Source organism: Amblyomma maculatum, chromosome 11 (genome assembly GCF_055883805.1).
Source record: "Amblyomma maculatum isolate TAMU_Amacu chromosome 11, ASM5588380v1, whole genome shotgun sequence".
Classification (NCBI taxonomy): Eukaryota; Metazoa; Arthropoda; class Arachnida; order Ixodida; family Ixodidae; genus Amblyomma; species Amblyomma maculatum.
The window spans coordinates 68,819,345-68,831,792 of record NC_139354.1 but is presented as its reverse complement, the minus strand read 5'-3'; the positions used below and the strand labels follow the sequence as shown (position 1 = coordinate 68,831,792).

The 12,448-nt window shown below is 49.0% G+C and overlaps 1 protein-coding gene across 2 annotated transcripts in view; it reads right to left on the bottom strand.

Moving 5' to 3' along the window:
* The window catches only part of mri (BTB/POZ domain-containing protein mrityu), a 187,098-nt gene that overhangs the window by 9,259 nt on the left and 165,391 nt on the right, over positions 1–12,448 (bottom strand). For both annotated transcript variants that reach the window (XM_084584587.1, XM_084584586.1), the window contains exons 4-5: positions 1,923–2,228; positions 160–262 (exon numbers count right to left, since the gene is read on the bottom strand). In XM_084584587.1, the coding sequence (XP_084440713.1) occupies positions 160–262; positions 1,923–2,228 (409 nt within the window). The remainder of the gene's footprint in view (positions 1–159; positions 263–1,922; positions 2,229–12,448) is intronic.

The following is a 12,448-nucleotide window of genomic DNA, read 5'->3' as shown; positions in this document are numbered from 1 at the left end:
AAACTATTATGCAGTTTCTGAACTCCAGTTCTGACCAAGTGCCATGAAGAAACTCATACGGTACAGGTCCTGCTTGCTGAATTCTCAAATACAACATGAATGTGTTGCTTCTGCATCCAAGCTTAAAAAGAACACACACACACCCAGTTTAGCACTTACCAAGATGGCCCTGAAGACTGTCGCAGACAAACCTTCAGCCACTTCGTACTCGCCCCGCTCATTGGGCCTCGTGATGTTGTTCTCCAGTGATGAACCAAACATCCTGCGTGCAAGACACTGCATTGTAATGTCATTCCAAGGTGCTCATAGAATGCTCGAGCCTATCCGTTTGAAGGGATGTTTTAGAGTAACACCAGATAACGCATACATGCAACTAGAAAAGCAACTGCACCAGAACAAATGGAAACATGCACGAACATCCACCCACTGCTACAGAGAACATCAATGCATTTTACGTTTTAAAGTTGGAAAGTAACACATACAGTCAGCCATGGTGAAGCATTGCCATAGTTTTCATGTGTTACTAGCAGACTCCCGTTTAGATGAACACAGCGAGACCTCTAGTTGGTTTCCCAGACAACTAAATGTGAAAAAAAAAAAAAAGCTTGAAGGGCCCACGAGACTCTGTGCACTAAAAGTAGAAAACCTGCATTAATATTGCGTATGCCATCAGTTTTTTCTATAACAGAAGAATTGTTAAGCTAGTTTCCATAACACAAAAGATATCGGTGATCCAAATGACACTCATCTTCTCCCTCGACACAGCCAATACCGGCAAGCAAAAAAGAGGCAAAAAATTCGTGAGAGCGCTTTGATGAGCCTTGTCCTGCCCGCATCACTTGGGAGCATTCAATGGGTGGCCATAACAAGAAAGCCATAGTAACGTCATGGGGAAGGGAGCTTACAAGGAGTGTCACTATAATTTGTTGCGAGCGGTCGCCAGGAGTAATATTCAAAAATCTATTTGTACAATACAGATTCCGTGTAGAGCTTTCAAATTTTACTCAAATACAAAGGCCATCTCTATAGATTTCTTGTATTAAAATAATACTGAAAAGATCCTTTCAAGGGCCATTTAGGATGAACTGCTTTGCATGTCCTTTGGTTCAGGTGAACTTTTGCAGCCACCACGAATTACGGCAGCTCCACATAAAAGCACTCACGGGGGCATCCACGAAGCAGCTTAAGGAAAAAAAATGGAGATATTGGGGACCCCACCGCTCCCCGCTACCATCTATCATTACCACGTGCCGTCAGCGGCGTACATACTGTATGGCCCTTGCGTGCCGACTCCGCAGCATTCTACGCGAATGGCAGCGCCAGTTGTCGCCCCCAGGGTGATCTGCTCATGCGTACAGTGACGCTTGCGCGGCGGCGTCAAGCTAAAAGTAGAATAGCGCTACCGCTTACTGCCGCCGTCTACCACTACTGCGCTTCTTCATCAGTGGTATCCGAACCACAGTGATTGGCCCCAGCCCAATGGCATAAGGCGGGCTATCTATGCATGTGCACTGATGGCGCGCGGCAGCGCAAACTATGCAAAGTGCTCCCGCTTTGCTCACGTATCACACGACCGAGTGCAGACCCTTTCACACTCCACGCCGGATTCGTCTCTTCGCTCATCACTAGAATAGGAAGCCACTGCTGACGCATGTGCTGCCACTACGGCAGCGCATGTTGGAAGCATAGAGAACACTGAAAGTTCGGTGATGCATCTTATGACACTAGGGTCACCCGTCACTTGATGTCACTGGCAGATAAAGGCGGTTCATGCTTAGTGCAGTCTACAGTCGCGATACCGTGGACGTCTTGAAATTGCTGCAGACACATCGCTTACCGACGCCGCCCGGTCGCTTGAAACACCGCACTGACCAATTAAAACAGAATGCTCATGGGGTAAACGAAGGTAGACGTTTACTCACCGTCCCAGCATGGTGTCCGGCTGGAGGGCGAACAGTGCCGGGTCGACCACAAATCGCGTGTTGTCCACGATGAGGGTGACGCGCTCGTCCGAGCCGGTCAGCGACAGCGCCGCCATGGCCGACGACGAAGGCACACAGTCACCGTGGCTACTCGCCATGGCGCCGGGACAGAGGGCAGAGGAGGAAGTCACGTGGCAGCTGGGCACGCCACTGCTCTCGGTGGAGCTTGAGCCGCTGCCCGACGAGCTACCGCCGCAGCGGCTGCCAGCCGATTGGCTGCTGGACAACAGCTGGCTACGACGGGACCTGCGCAGAATATGTGCGAGCGAAATAATTAGCCGAGACCGGTTCCTTCTGGGAACTCAAACCCAGCCAACAGGTTGAAAGCCATGAAAGATTTGTCTAGGACACCAATTTTGATCTCCAACATTATTGGCTGGCACGTGACGTCACGGAAACCACGCATGGCAGGCCTCCACTGCAACTTAAAAATGGAGGAACCACCGTGAACGTGGTTTTTGCCCCCCAAGCACACCAGTGCACTTGTAGCGGGAGGCCCAAACCGTACGTCCAAGTACCATAAAATTCCAAGTTTTCGCCCCCCCCCCTGTACTGCTAAATGCACATTTCCGCGCTGTTCCGGGAAAGCGGCACAGCCTGTGCAAGGCCCCGCCCGTTCCGCGCTCTTATCACGCACCGCATCCAGGCAACACTGAACAGTCCTATCAAGTTCAAGAATCCAATCGATTCACAACTCTCGAAAACACCATTTAATAAAAACGGCACCTTTACACCATCGGTATGTCTTAAGGCTGACGGAGGATTCTCGGCTGACCACCGCGAGAGCAAGACATTCGATGTGCGCGCCTCAAATATCAGATGGCCGCTGCCCGGGCGGAAGCTAGCCCCGAAATAAAATAAAGACAGTTATTCGAACAGCGCGCAGAGAGAAAATGGCGGCGCCGCGCCAATCAGTTTGCGTTGGCGACGGCGGACCCCTCCTGCGAACGCGCATAAACAGGGGTGAGTGCAATCGCGGCCACTGCGCTTGCGTGGGTAAACCGGTATAAGTCTACGGCGGTTCGTCTCCGGTTAAATGCATATGCACTGCCCTTTCTTCTGGCGAATAATTCTGTAATCGCTATTGTGAATTTCGGCGCCGTTCCGGAATAGCCCCCCCCCCCCTCCTTCCCTCCATACTTTGGAGGGGGGGGGGGGCTTGATCGGAATTTTACGGTAGACAAAAAGAAATGAACTGACGTTGACTTAACGCTATGTAGCAAGGAATATAGCCTAATAAAATGGCAAGAGCACACAACCAGAAGTTGCACCGACACAGTATCTGTGCGCGAATAAACCAGCCTGTCAGTTCTGGTATACGCTACGCCCGTTTCTCGAGTAAGCCTTCAAGTGCAGTCGATAACGCCACTGCCGCATCTGCATGTTGCCGAGACAACCAGCGTCAGGGGAAACGCGCGGCCGTGCCACTGAACAGTATTCTATAGGGCACCCTGTAGAATGGGGCTCTGAAGTATAGGGCTCTCTAGTCTATTCACTGTACCAGGACTGCGTACGAATGAGCAGGATAAATAAAAATAAAATAAAAACAAAACTTGCAATTATTAATAAATAATATCAATAGATATGCACTAAATAAAATATTTACACGAACTGATAAAATAATATTTATTACCGATATGAGTCGAATGACAAAAGCAAGACATTATCAAATTCGATGTCGGATGCAAAACAATTTGATATAAGTAGTGCAAAATTTTGGAATACAGTTATTTGGAACAATCCCATTACTGATACACCGAAAATAAAACCCCGGGAAACCCTTTGGTTAGTTATTTTAATTTCAGAGCATACATCAGCAAGATAAACCCTATGCCGTCGATTGGATAAGTCAGATTTCCGAAATCTTAATGAGAGAGATGTCATCCGATCGAAATTAAAGTAACAGGATTTTGCAACCGGCATTGAGAATGTCTATGTGAAATAAAAATAATAACAAACAACAATACTACTGCCATCATTGAAGTATTTAAATGATCAATAACAGAAAGAATGGCGAAACTGAGAGACTATCCAGGTCGTAATATAAACACAAGTTAAACTGAAATGAATATTCCAACTTTTGAAAAATAAATGCTCAGCAGCTTCACTAAAGGAAGAATTAAGATCGGACGAAGATCATATTTGATTTTTTTTTTTAATTTGAAACGTTCCTAGTCTGCTTCGGAGAGTAAGGAAAACCCCAGCTTTAAAAATGTCACTGATTACATAACTGACCATAGAGACGAAACAAGCAGCAAGGTATTAAATATGTGGAAGTAGTAAATATCCAACCAGGACCGGTCACGTTATAGCTGATTAGTCATTTGTCTCGCAGTCTAGTTACTGTTACCATTTGTTAAAAACTTGTTCACGCAAAAGCATTTGGTACACGGCTTTTAACGGGATTTGCACGGCTTTTTTTTTTTTTTTTAGTCCACAACAGTGAAACTCGCGGCCGCCACTTTCACCAACAGGAGGGTGGGCTGATAGCCGATGAGAGCGACGAACCCTTCGGGGATAACTCGTTCGCGAAGAAAAGGTGGCCAGCAAACCGAACAGCAGGGCCAAAAACGAGACCGGGAGAAGCTTAGCAGTGCTCTCCTTTCAGTCAGCCTGCGATGATCGATGGGCTCTCGAAGTGCGAGCGAGCACAAACGTACAGTGGAAGTGACAACACGCATTTGCCGCAGCTGCTGCTCCAACAAGAGCGCAGCCCCGCTTTTACCGAAGCCGAAGAAAAGCGAAGGCGACGAGGCGGCCTCGTCCTTAGTAGGACTTTTTTTTTTCCTTTTTGTTCGCTCTGAAAAAACAATGACCCGGACACAGGGCGTGCCGCGTAAGCGGGAAGTGCCGATGCTGCAGTGGTTTTTCGCGTCTGTTCTCACAAGTATGCCAGTGCCTGAACGGGGAGCACCACCGGTCCGACGAACTGCACTCAACTCGCCAACGTAGTTGTAACACGATCGCTCCGGCGGCCTTGAAGCTCAAACACCTGCTCAATATGGGCACACATTCCGCTCCAAGATCCGGCAATGGCAGGTTTATCGAATGCACTGGACAACGAAATTGCGAGCGAGACAACCACAGGAGGAGAGCCAGCACATTTATAGTAAGGAGTGAGTGGTTGAAGTCGTATTACTACCTCTCAGAAAGCCGGCAGAATATAAGACCGAGCAACACATACACATTAGCCGAGATTTATTAATTTGCCATTTTTGGCACACCGCAGAAAAAAAAAAAGCTAAAAGTTCCAAAAACAAGAAAATATCCAAAATGCATAAAAGAGAAAACAATGTCACAAGAGCATCATCTTACGTAAGAGTTCACGCACCTTCAAGCCAACCTACGCGAAGAGCCGGGTAGCAATGAAAGAGCAAATCTGCTACAGCGCTGTTTTTGTGGCTAGCGTGAAGCGAAATCGTCTTTGACATCTGTAGTCATCCATTCGATACGCGAAATTCCTTCAATTGGACTCACAATCTCTCGTTATGCCGTAGCTAAATGAGTGGCTTTGAGATGAGAAAATTTTGGTACTCAAAATTCTAAAAAAAAAAAGATATACACTCCCACCCCGCCAAATTTCGCTCCTCAAATTACCAAAGGATAAATCCCGGATGGTTTGGCTGGGCCATTATCGGAATATCATGCAGTAGAGCGATGTCGGTCACAGCAAGACATGATGAGCCATGCAAGTCACGATGAGACATGGTAATTCATAGTAGACACGCTAAGCCGCGCTAAATCAGTTAGCCACAGCAACCACGGTAAATCATAGTAATCATGCCGAGTCATATCCAGTCCTAGCAAGTCATAGTATAATGTTGTACAGCAATGACAGGTTTTCATAGCAATGGGTATCATGGGACCGGTAATGGCTTCACGCGGACAGCGGCGAAATCCAGGCTGGTAGGCTAGAGGTGCTACCCGCCCTGAAGTTACACGCTGTGGTGAAGGGCAACGTTAGAGAAAGGCGCGGTCATCCGTAGTTTCACTAACCGGACAGTGGGACCATTTGGTAGAGCCATTGTTTGTAGAGCCTTTCACAACACCAAGCAAGCAACATCGCTTAGGCGCTTAAAAGCACGTATCCAAACACCATTATATTACTAGACATGGCTCACACGATACACAAGCGAATGTGTCTGGTGCGGAGACACCGCTACACTATACTACACAACATGGGGATGTAGGGCTAGCCCCATAATGCACACAATAGCCATAATCCTGAGCACCGTCGCCTTGAGCAGTGAGAGGACCTTCTAGCCGACTCGGAAGTGCAACACCAGCTCACGCTGGTGCAGCGAGTCAGAGCCGCAGCAGAGACCTAGCGGACTGCTGGACCAAGGACTGGCGACCATTGCTCTCTCACCAAGTCTTTCCTAGCCTACGATCCCCTAACCCCCATATTTTGAGTTCATCATTCAGTGAAATCAATCAATAAAATTAACACCAATAGTACGTGGAGAAGTGCTGCATGCGCGAGTGCAATGTCTTTCTCGCGCCTCGGGCTTTCGCACATCACACATGCCTGTCTTCCACATAAACCTCTTCAGTTGCGAGAAAGCGCTATACTGAGGCTTGCGTTTCTTTTCTCGTGCACCGCACTTCGGCACTGAAATGTTAAACCTGGAAAACGCATAAAAAACACACGGACAACAGCAAGAGACAGACACACGTGTGTCTGTCTCTTGCTGTTGTCCGTGCGTTTTTTAAGCGCTTTCCAAGTTGAACATGCCTAACCAATTCGCCCAAACGCTGCCATTACTGAAATGTTGCCAGCCTCCTTTCGTGCTGACGTCAGTGGGCAAAACTTTTCACGTTATACGTCAAAGGTCGGACGGCGCACCTATGACAAACGCGCCTCTCGCCGAGAATTCCGGCGCCCTGATCACCGGCCTCTTAACGCAGTGTGCCCGAAGAACGCAAGAAGCCCAATACAGAGAGTGAAAATAAAAAGATAAGCTGCCTACTGGTAGACGCTCTACATCGCAAGCGTGCTAAGGAGCAGGCAGGCGATGATGGCCGACTCCTTTCGCTTTCACCACTGAGACGATAGGCGCGCCACCTGGCGCCGGGTGACGGCAAAACGCAGAACAAAAGCAAAATAAGAGCTTCGTGCCATTACGGCCACCCAAGGGAAAAGTCGGGTGTCCGCTTGCTTGCGCGATTCGGAGCCTTCACTTTCTTACAGCGTATACGAAGAGCAACAAAGAGAAAGAAATGCGTTACCTTGTCGGTGAGTTACAAGCTTCAAAGAGTGCCGCCACCAACAGCGACACAGGAACGTTGGAACATTCCTATATAAACGTCACTATACCCAAGACAACTTAGCAGTGCTGATGGTGCACGATCGAGGAACGCAATTATAATTCAGCGACAACAAAAGAGCCCTGCGAAAGCACAGACAGAGGAACGCCAGCTGATTAATGTAAAGCTAGCAGAGATCATCCGAAGGCCAAGAGCCACGCAGTGTGCATTCTACGGCTCGAACCCCGTACGTGAACACAGGAACAAAAAAAAAAAAAAATCTCAACTCGATTTATGCACAGTAAGAAATTCGCCTTAAGCCGCTTTTCTTTCCGCCTCTCGGCTATACAAAACGAGAAGTTATGCTCGTGTTTCATGCATGGCACTTCCTTAGTCACGGAGAGTGGTAACCGGTTGAAAGTCGCAACGATCAAAGGAGAAATACTGACTTTACATGAGAAAATTTGTGCTAACGTTTTTCTAACCAGCCTTCTGATCTGTCGATAGCAGTCCTGTACATCTGAGACGCTCGCGTGATCCTTTCCTTAATTTATCTGTCCCTTACAGAGTTGGCCTTTGTTTCGTGAACAACAGTCTAATATGAAAACATAAGCAGAGGTGAGGTGATATATACAACTGTTTCTTGACTGAGGACATCAAATAATTAAATTCAAATGAAAAGTTAATGCAACAAGTCTTCCGTATCCGCAAACGTCTTTCCTAAATCTAAGGATACACGCATTCGAATTGAAAATTACAAGAACTTCCATGAGGCTTGTAGGAAAAGCTCAAACGCTGAACAGTTTTCCAAAAAAACATTTTCTCGCCAAACTGAGCATCGCGGTATACTGCACACCTAAGATACACAGAGCACACCAACGAGGTATATTACCGAGTGATGGAAATGTGATGAATGGCTTGTTTGACAGCTCGGTAGCATCGAGCATGGAAAGGTATGGAGACTAAGTACACCACTGTCCGGTTGGGCGGAACTTACATCTGGTTGTACAATTTTGTTCCGTAGCCCGAAAATTGCTAAGCTCGGCCTTTAAGGGTATGACGTCACATGTTAATGGCCCCCGTTTGCCGTGTCCCCTTGCGGTACTTCGTTCGCACAAATATTTGCTCGTCCCTTAATCACTAATCCGCCCTAGGTCCCCCTTCAGATTTTTGCTCTCGGTCCTCCTGCACCACCTTTTTTTTTCTTTATTGCCGGTCATCACCAACACAAAACAAAACCAACAAAAACGCGCTACAAACAGAATGCTCACAGCAGAGCGGTTACCACAAGCATGACACTTAATACAGAAGCCGGCAGGCTCATACGAGTTGCCTTTGTCAAGTTAAAATTCCTTCAGCTCGCATAGTGGCTCGACTCTTGAAATCCAGTCTGGCACAGTGGTCTTCAATTTGTGCATTTCAACCAATGCGTGTATACTCTCGCGAAAGTAGAGCCTTGCAGGGCGGGCGTCAGGGTCACAGTGAAAACCCGCCCTTCTGGACCGCCATAGACTGTGCAGGCCTAACCGTATCAAGTGGAATCCCATCATTATTTTCAGTTGGCAGGAATCTAATCCCGTATGAGTCTAACCTGGGGATCTTTAACGTGCGCTGACATCGCACAGCACACGGACGCCACTTCGAAATACTCCGTAGCCCTCCACTACGGCTTCCCTTTCTCTCTTTCCACTTTCACTCCCACCTTCCTCCCTTCCCTTACGGCGCGGTTCAGGTGTCCACAGAGCAAGTGTGACAGATACTGCGCCTTTCCCTTCCTGTGAACCAACCAACCAACCTCCTGCACCCTTCAAGCATCATATTTCTGCATCACAGCCCAACTGTCGCATAAAACATGGTTCCCTTAATCTTTGCCTCTATCACATACATACAAATTAGCATGCAGCCTCTAGCTACCACCTCTTGTGAAAGGACCATCCGATATAGATAATCAAGCTCCGCTTCAACCGAGTCCCAGGAACATGCCTGCGAGGCCTAGGAGCAGCGCACGTCTCACGGGATCCAAGGGTGGGGACGATTCGAATCCCACGTCACCCCTCCCATCGCGAAGGATACCAAAGTTGAAAGGTCGCACTAATCGGCCATGCCGTGGGATCTCGTGACGTCACACAAGTTTCTGATCAATTATTGCCTGGTCATGTAATCTTCCAACTGCCAGTTTCTCGCCCACACCGAAATTGAACGGTGCCTTCAACGCTATCCCGTTAATACTGCCTTTTGCTTTATTTTCATAATAATTGGTTCAATGGGAGGGAAAGGCGCAGTATCTGTCAAACTCATTTCTGTGGACACCTGAACCGCGCCGTAAGGAAGTAGAGGAAGGTGGGAGTGAGAGTAGAAAGAGGAGCCGGAGTGGAGAGGGCTACGGAGCAATCTCGACTACCCGGGGATCTTTAACGTGCGCTGACATCGCACAGCACACGGGCGCCTATTCGCTAACGCCTCCATCGAAACGCAGCCGCCGGCGATCGGAATCGAACCCGGATACTCTGGCACAGTAGTAGGCGGGCGTTTTACCACTGCACCACAGCGGCAGGGTTGCTTTATCCTACATGTGAACTTCGGCTGCAGTTGTGCCTTTCACTGCGAGCCGCATAAGACTAAAATGATTACTCTCGTATTAATCGCCAAGACCGAAGGCTGTGCTCCCGACGCAAAGTCATGAATCCAACATGTATACAGAGTCCTGGCGCCCCTTCAGCCAGCTCTCAGAGAGCGGTGGCAATATTAGTACCGTGTACGATTACCTCGTGTTGCTTGTCACTTCAACCGGGGCGTCGGGCCCTAAGCCATCGCTCTGTAAACGTCTGCCCAACCACCCTGCCGACAAGGCGCTCAACCGGAGGACGCTAATCTCCCTCCAGCATCGTTCGCGCGAACGGGCTTCGGTCTACAACAGGGCGGCCTTCCTTCCTTCCTTCACCTCTTCCTATCGCGCAGTCTCGCCATCGGACAGGGTTGCCTGCGCGTACACACTCATAACGCGGTGCTCGGTGTTAGAGGTCGACGCCGTCGCCAATACTTTCCCGCGTCAGAGATATCAGCGACGCGTCGATGGCTTCGCTCCGGTAGCGACGGACACGCGCCGACAGGCAGGGCGTTAGCGTTCCAGGGAGGAGACCTCCCGTAACCTGGAGCGACCTCAGGCCTAGCTCAAATGCAACCTCTCCTGCTTGGTTGGCAGTCGGTCCACTGACTGCCGGAGAGCCTACTGCGCACATGCCGAAACCGACACGAGATCGTACGTTCACCTGCATTCCCTCACACACGCGAGAATGGATGCGAGTGCTGTGACTAAGTCTTTTTGCGCCGAAAGTTGTTTCGCGGAGCCCCCCCTTCCCTTTACTTCCCACCTAGGAGTCTATTTTCAGTGTAGTCCAACCACACCGTTGCAAATAAATAAATAAATAAATAAAACCAGGATGTACAAGACGAGAATAGTAATAGACGGAGAGGTCAATGGTGGCAGTCAGGCCCGGAGGTATGACAAAATTTTTCGCCCAGCCTGACGTAAAAGTAATTTCAGGAAAAGACCGCAGCTCAAGTTGGCGCAATGCTGAAACTCTAGCCCGGTCTGACACCACGAAAGCAAGAAGCATTAAAAAAATAACAAAAACTTTACGCTGAGATGAACACCTTTCGTGACGCCTAAACATTTACCTGGCCTGAAGCCCGAGCCATTGTACCAGCTCAAGAAAAAGAAACGAAAACATGGTGACAGCCAGACTTGACACTTCTCCAGGACTTCGTCCGAGCAAACACTAACACATGAACGGCATCTTACATCGCAAAATGCCTTTGCTCTACATAGGTACAGCCAGCATGGAACCGGGCGCTCGTGTTTACTAGAGGGCGGACGTGGGCTATGTAAACAAACAAACAAACGGCAGAACACTGCACGCCAGACTCTCGCCATATATTTAAGCTCTCAAGGGGGGGGGGGGGGGGCAAGCACTCAGCACTGCTTGCTCCCCCCCCCCTCCCCCTTCCCACAATAAAGTATGAGCTTCTGGGTGGAGGCTGTCACGTAATGTTTGACAGAGGCAAATTCAATGCCTGGTGCTTCTCGTGGGAGGAGGTCGGTGGATAAAGGAAGGCTTTGCACGCGCGCACGCACAGACATATGCGCACAGGCTTGAGAAAGGTGCAAGCAGTCGGTAAGTACGCAGACTGCGATCACAGAAGTCTGGTAGAACGGGCCCTCCTTCCCCCGTCCCCTTAACACTGACACACCCTGCTAAGCTACACCAAGCGAGCAGGCGCAAACACACAAGAGATGTACAATAACGCCGCATTAGAGACCGCCCGCGCGCCAGTCCAGATATACGCGCGAGATTAGCAAACTTACACTGCCTCCCAAGAACCAAAACTGTCCTCCGCAGTTTTCGAAAATTCTTTCCAATGAACAGGAGACGCCTGCACTGAGTTAATTAAACGCGGCATACATCTCACCGCACACGCACCGGCGCAAGTACTCTCGGTCCGTCGTCTCGTGTAGTTAACTTCGTTAATCACGTCCGCGACCAGTGACGACGCAGCAGCAACATGACGGTGGCCCAAGGCGACAGCGAAGCAATTAGTCTTAGAAGGACGGATAAGAAAGTACAGACCAACGTTAAATGGACCGAGGAATGAAAAAAAAAAAAAAGAAAAGAGGTAGAACTGGCGCGTGCAAATGTACACAGCTAGACGTGCCGAGGAAGGAGCTAGTTGAAGTAACAACTAAAGAGAGCAGATACCAATATGGGAACTGTTCCCAGAGAAGTTGTAATCCCGCGAAAGCGCGCACAGTACATGAAATTCATGGGCAAACGTGGCGCATACAACCTGACGTTGCGTTCCTCACCTACGGTGCCTCGATCGCCAGGCGTCGAGGCACAACTCTAGCCTCACTGTTCATGAGGTGCCGCCTGGCGTACCAAAAAGCAAAGGCCACAGATGTTTAGCGTATACGTACTGGCATGCCTGCAGATAAAATGGTAAAACTTAGTCGCTTTCCTTCACCGAATGCGCTTCGGGAAAATGGCAGCCCTACGCCAAGATCGAGCGGTATATTTATTTATTCATTGTGCGGGCAATACATGGTACTGCCAGTTGGACAGGACAAGTATAGAGTTTCGGCCCCAACAGAGCGGTCCTTTAAAAAAAAAGGGGGGGGGGGGGGGGAATAAGGGAATGCTTGGTTTCGCTGCAGGCCGGAG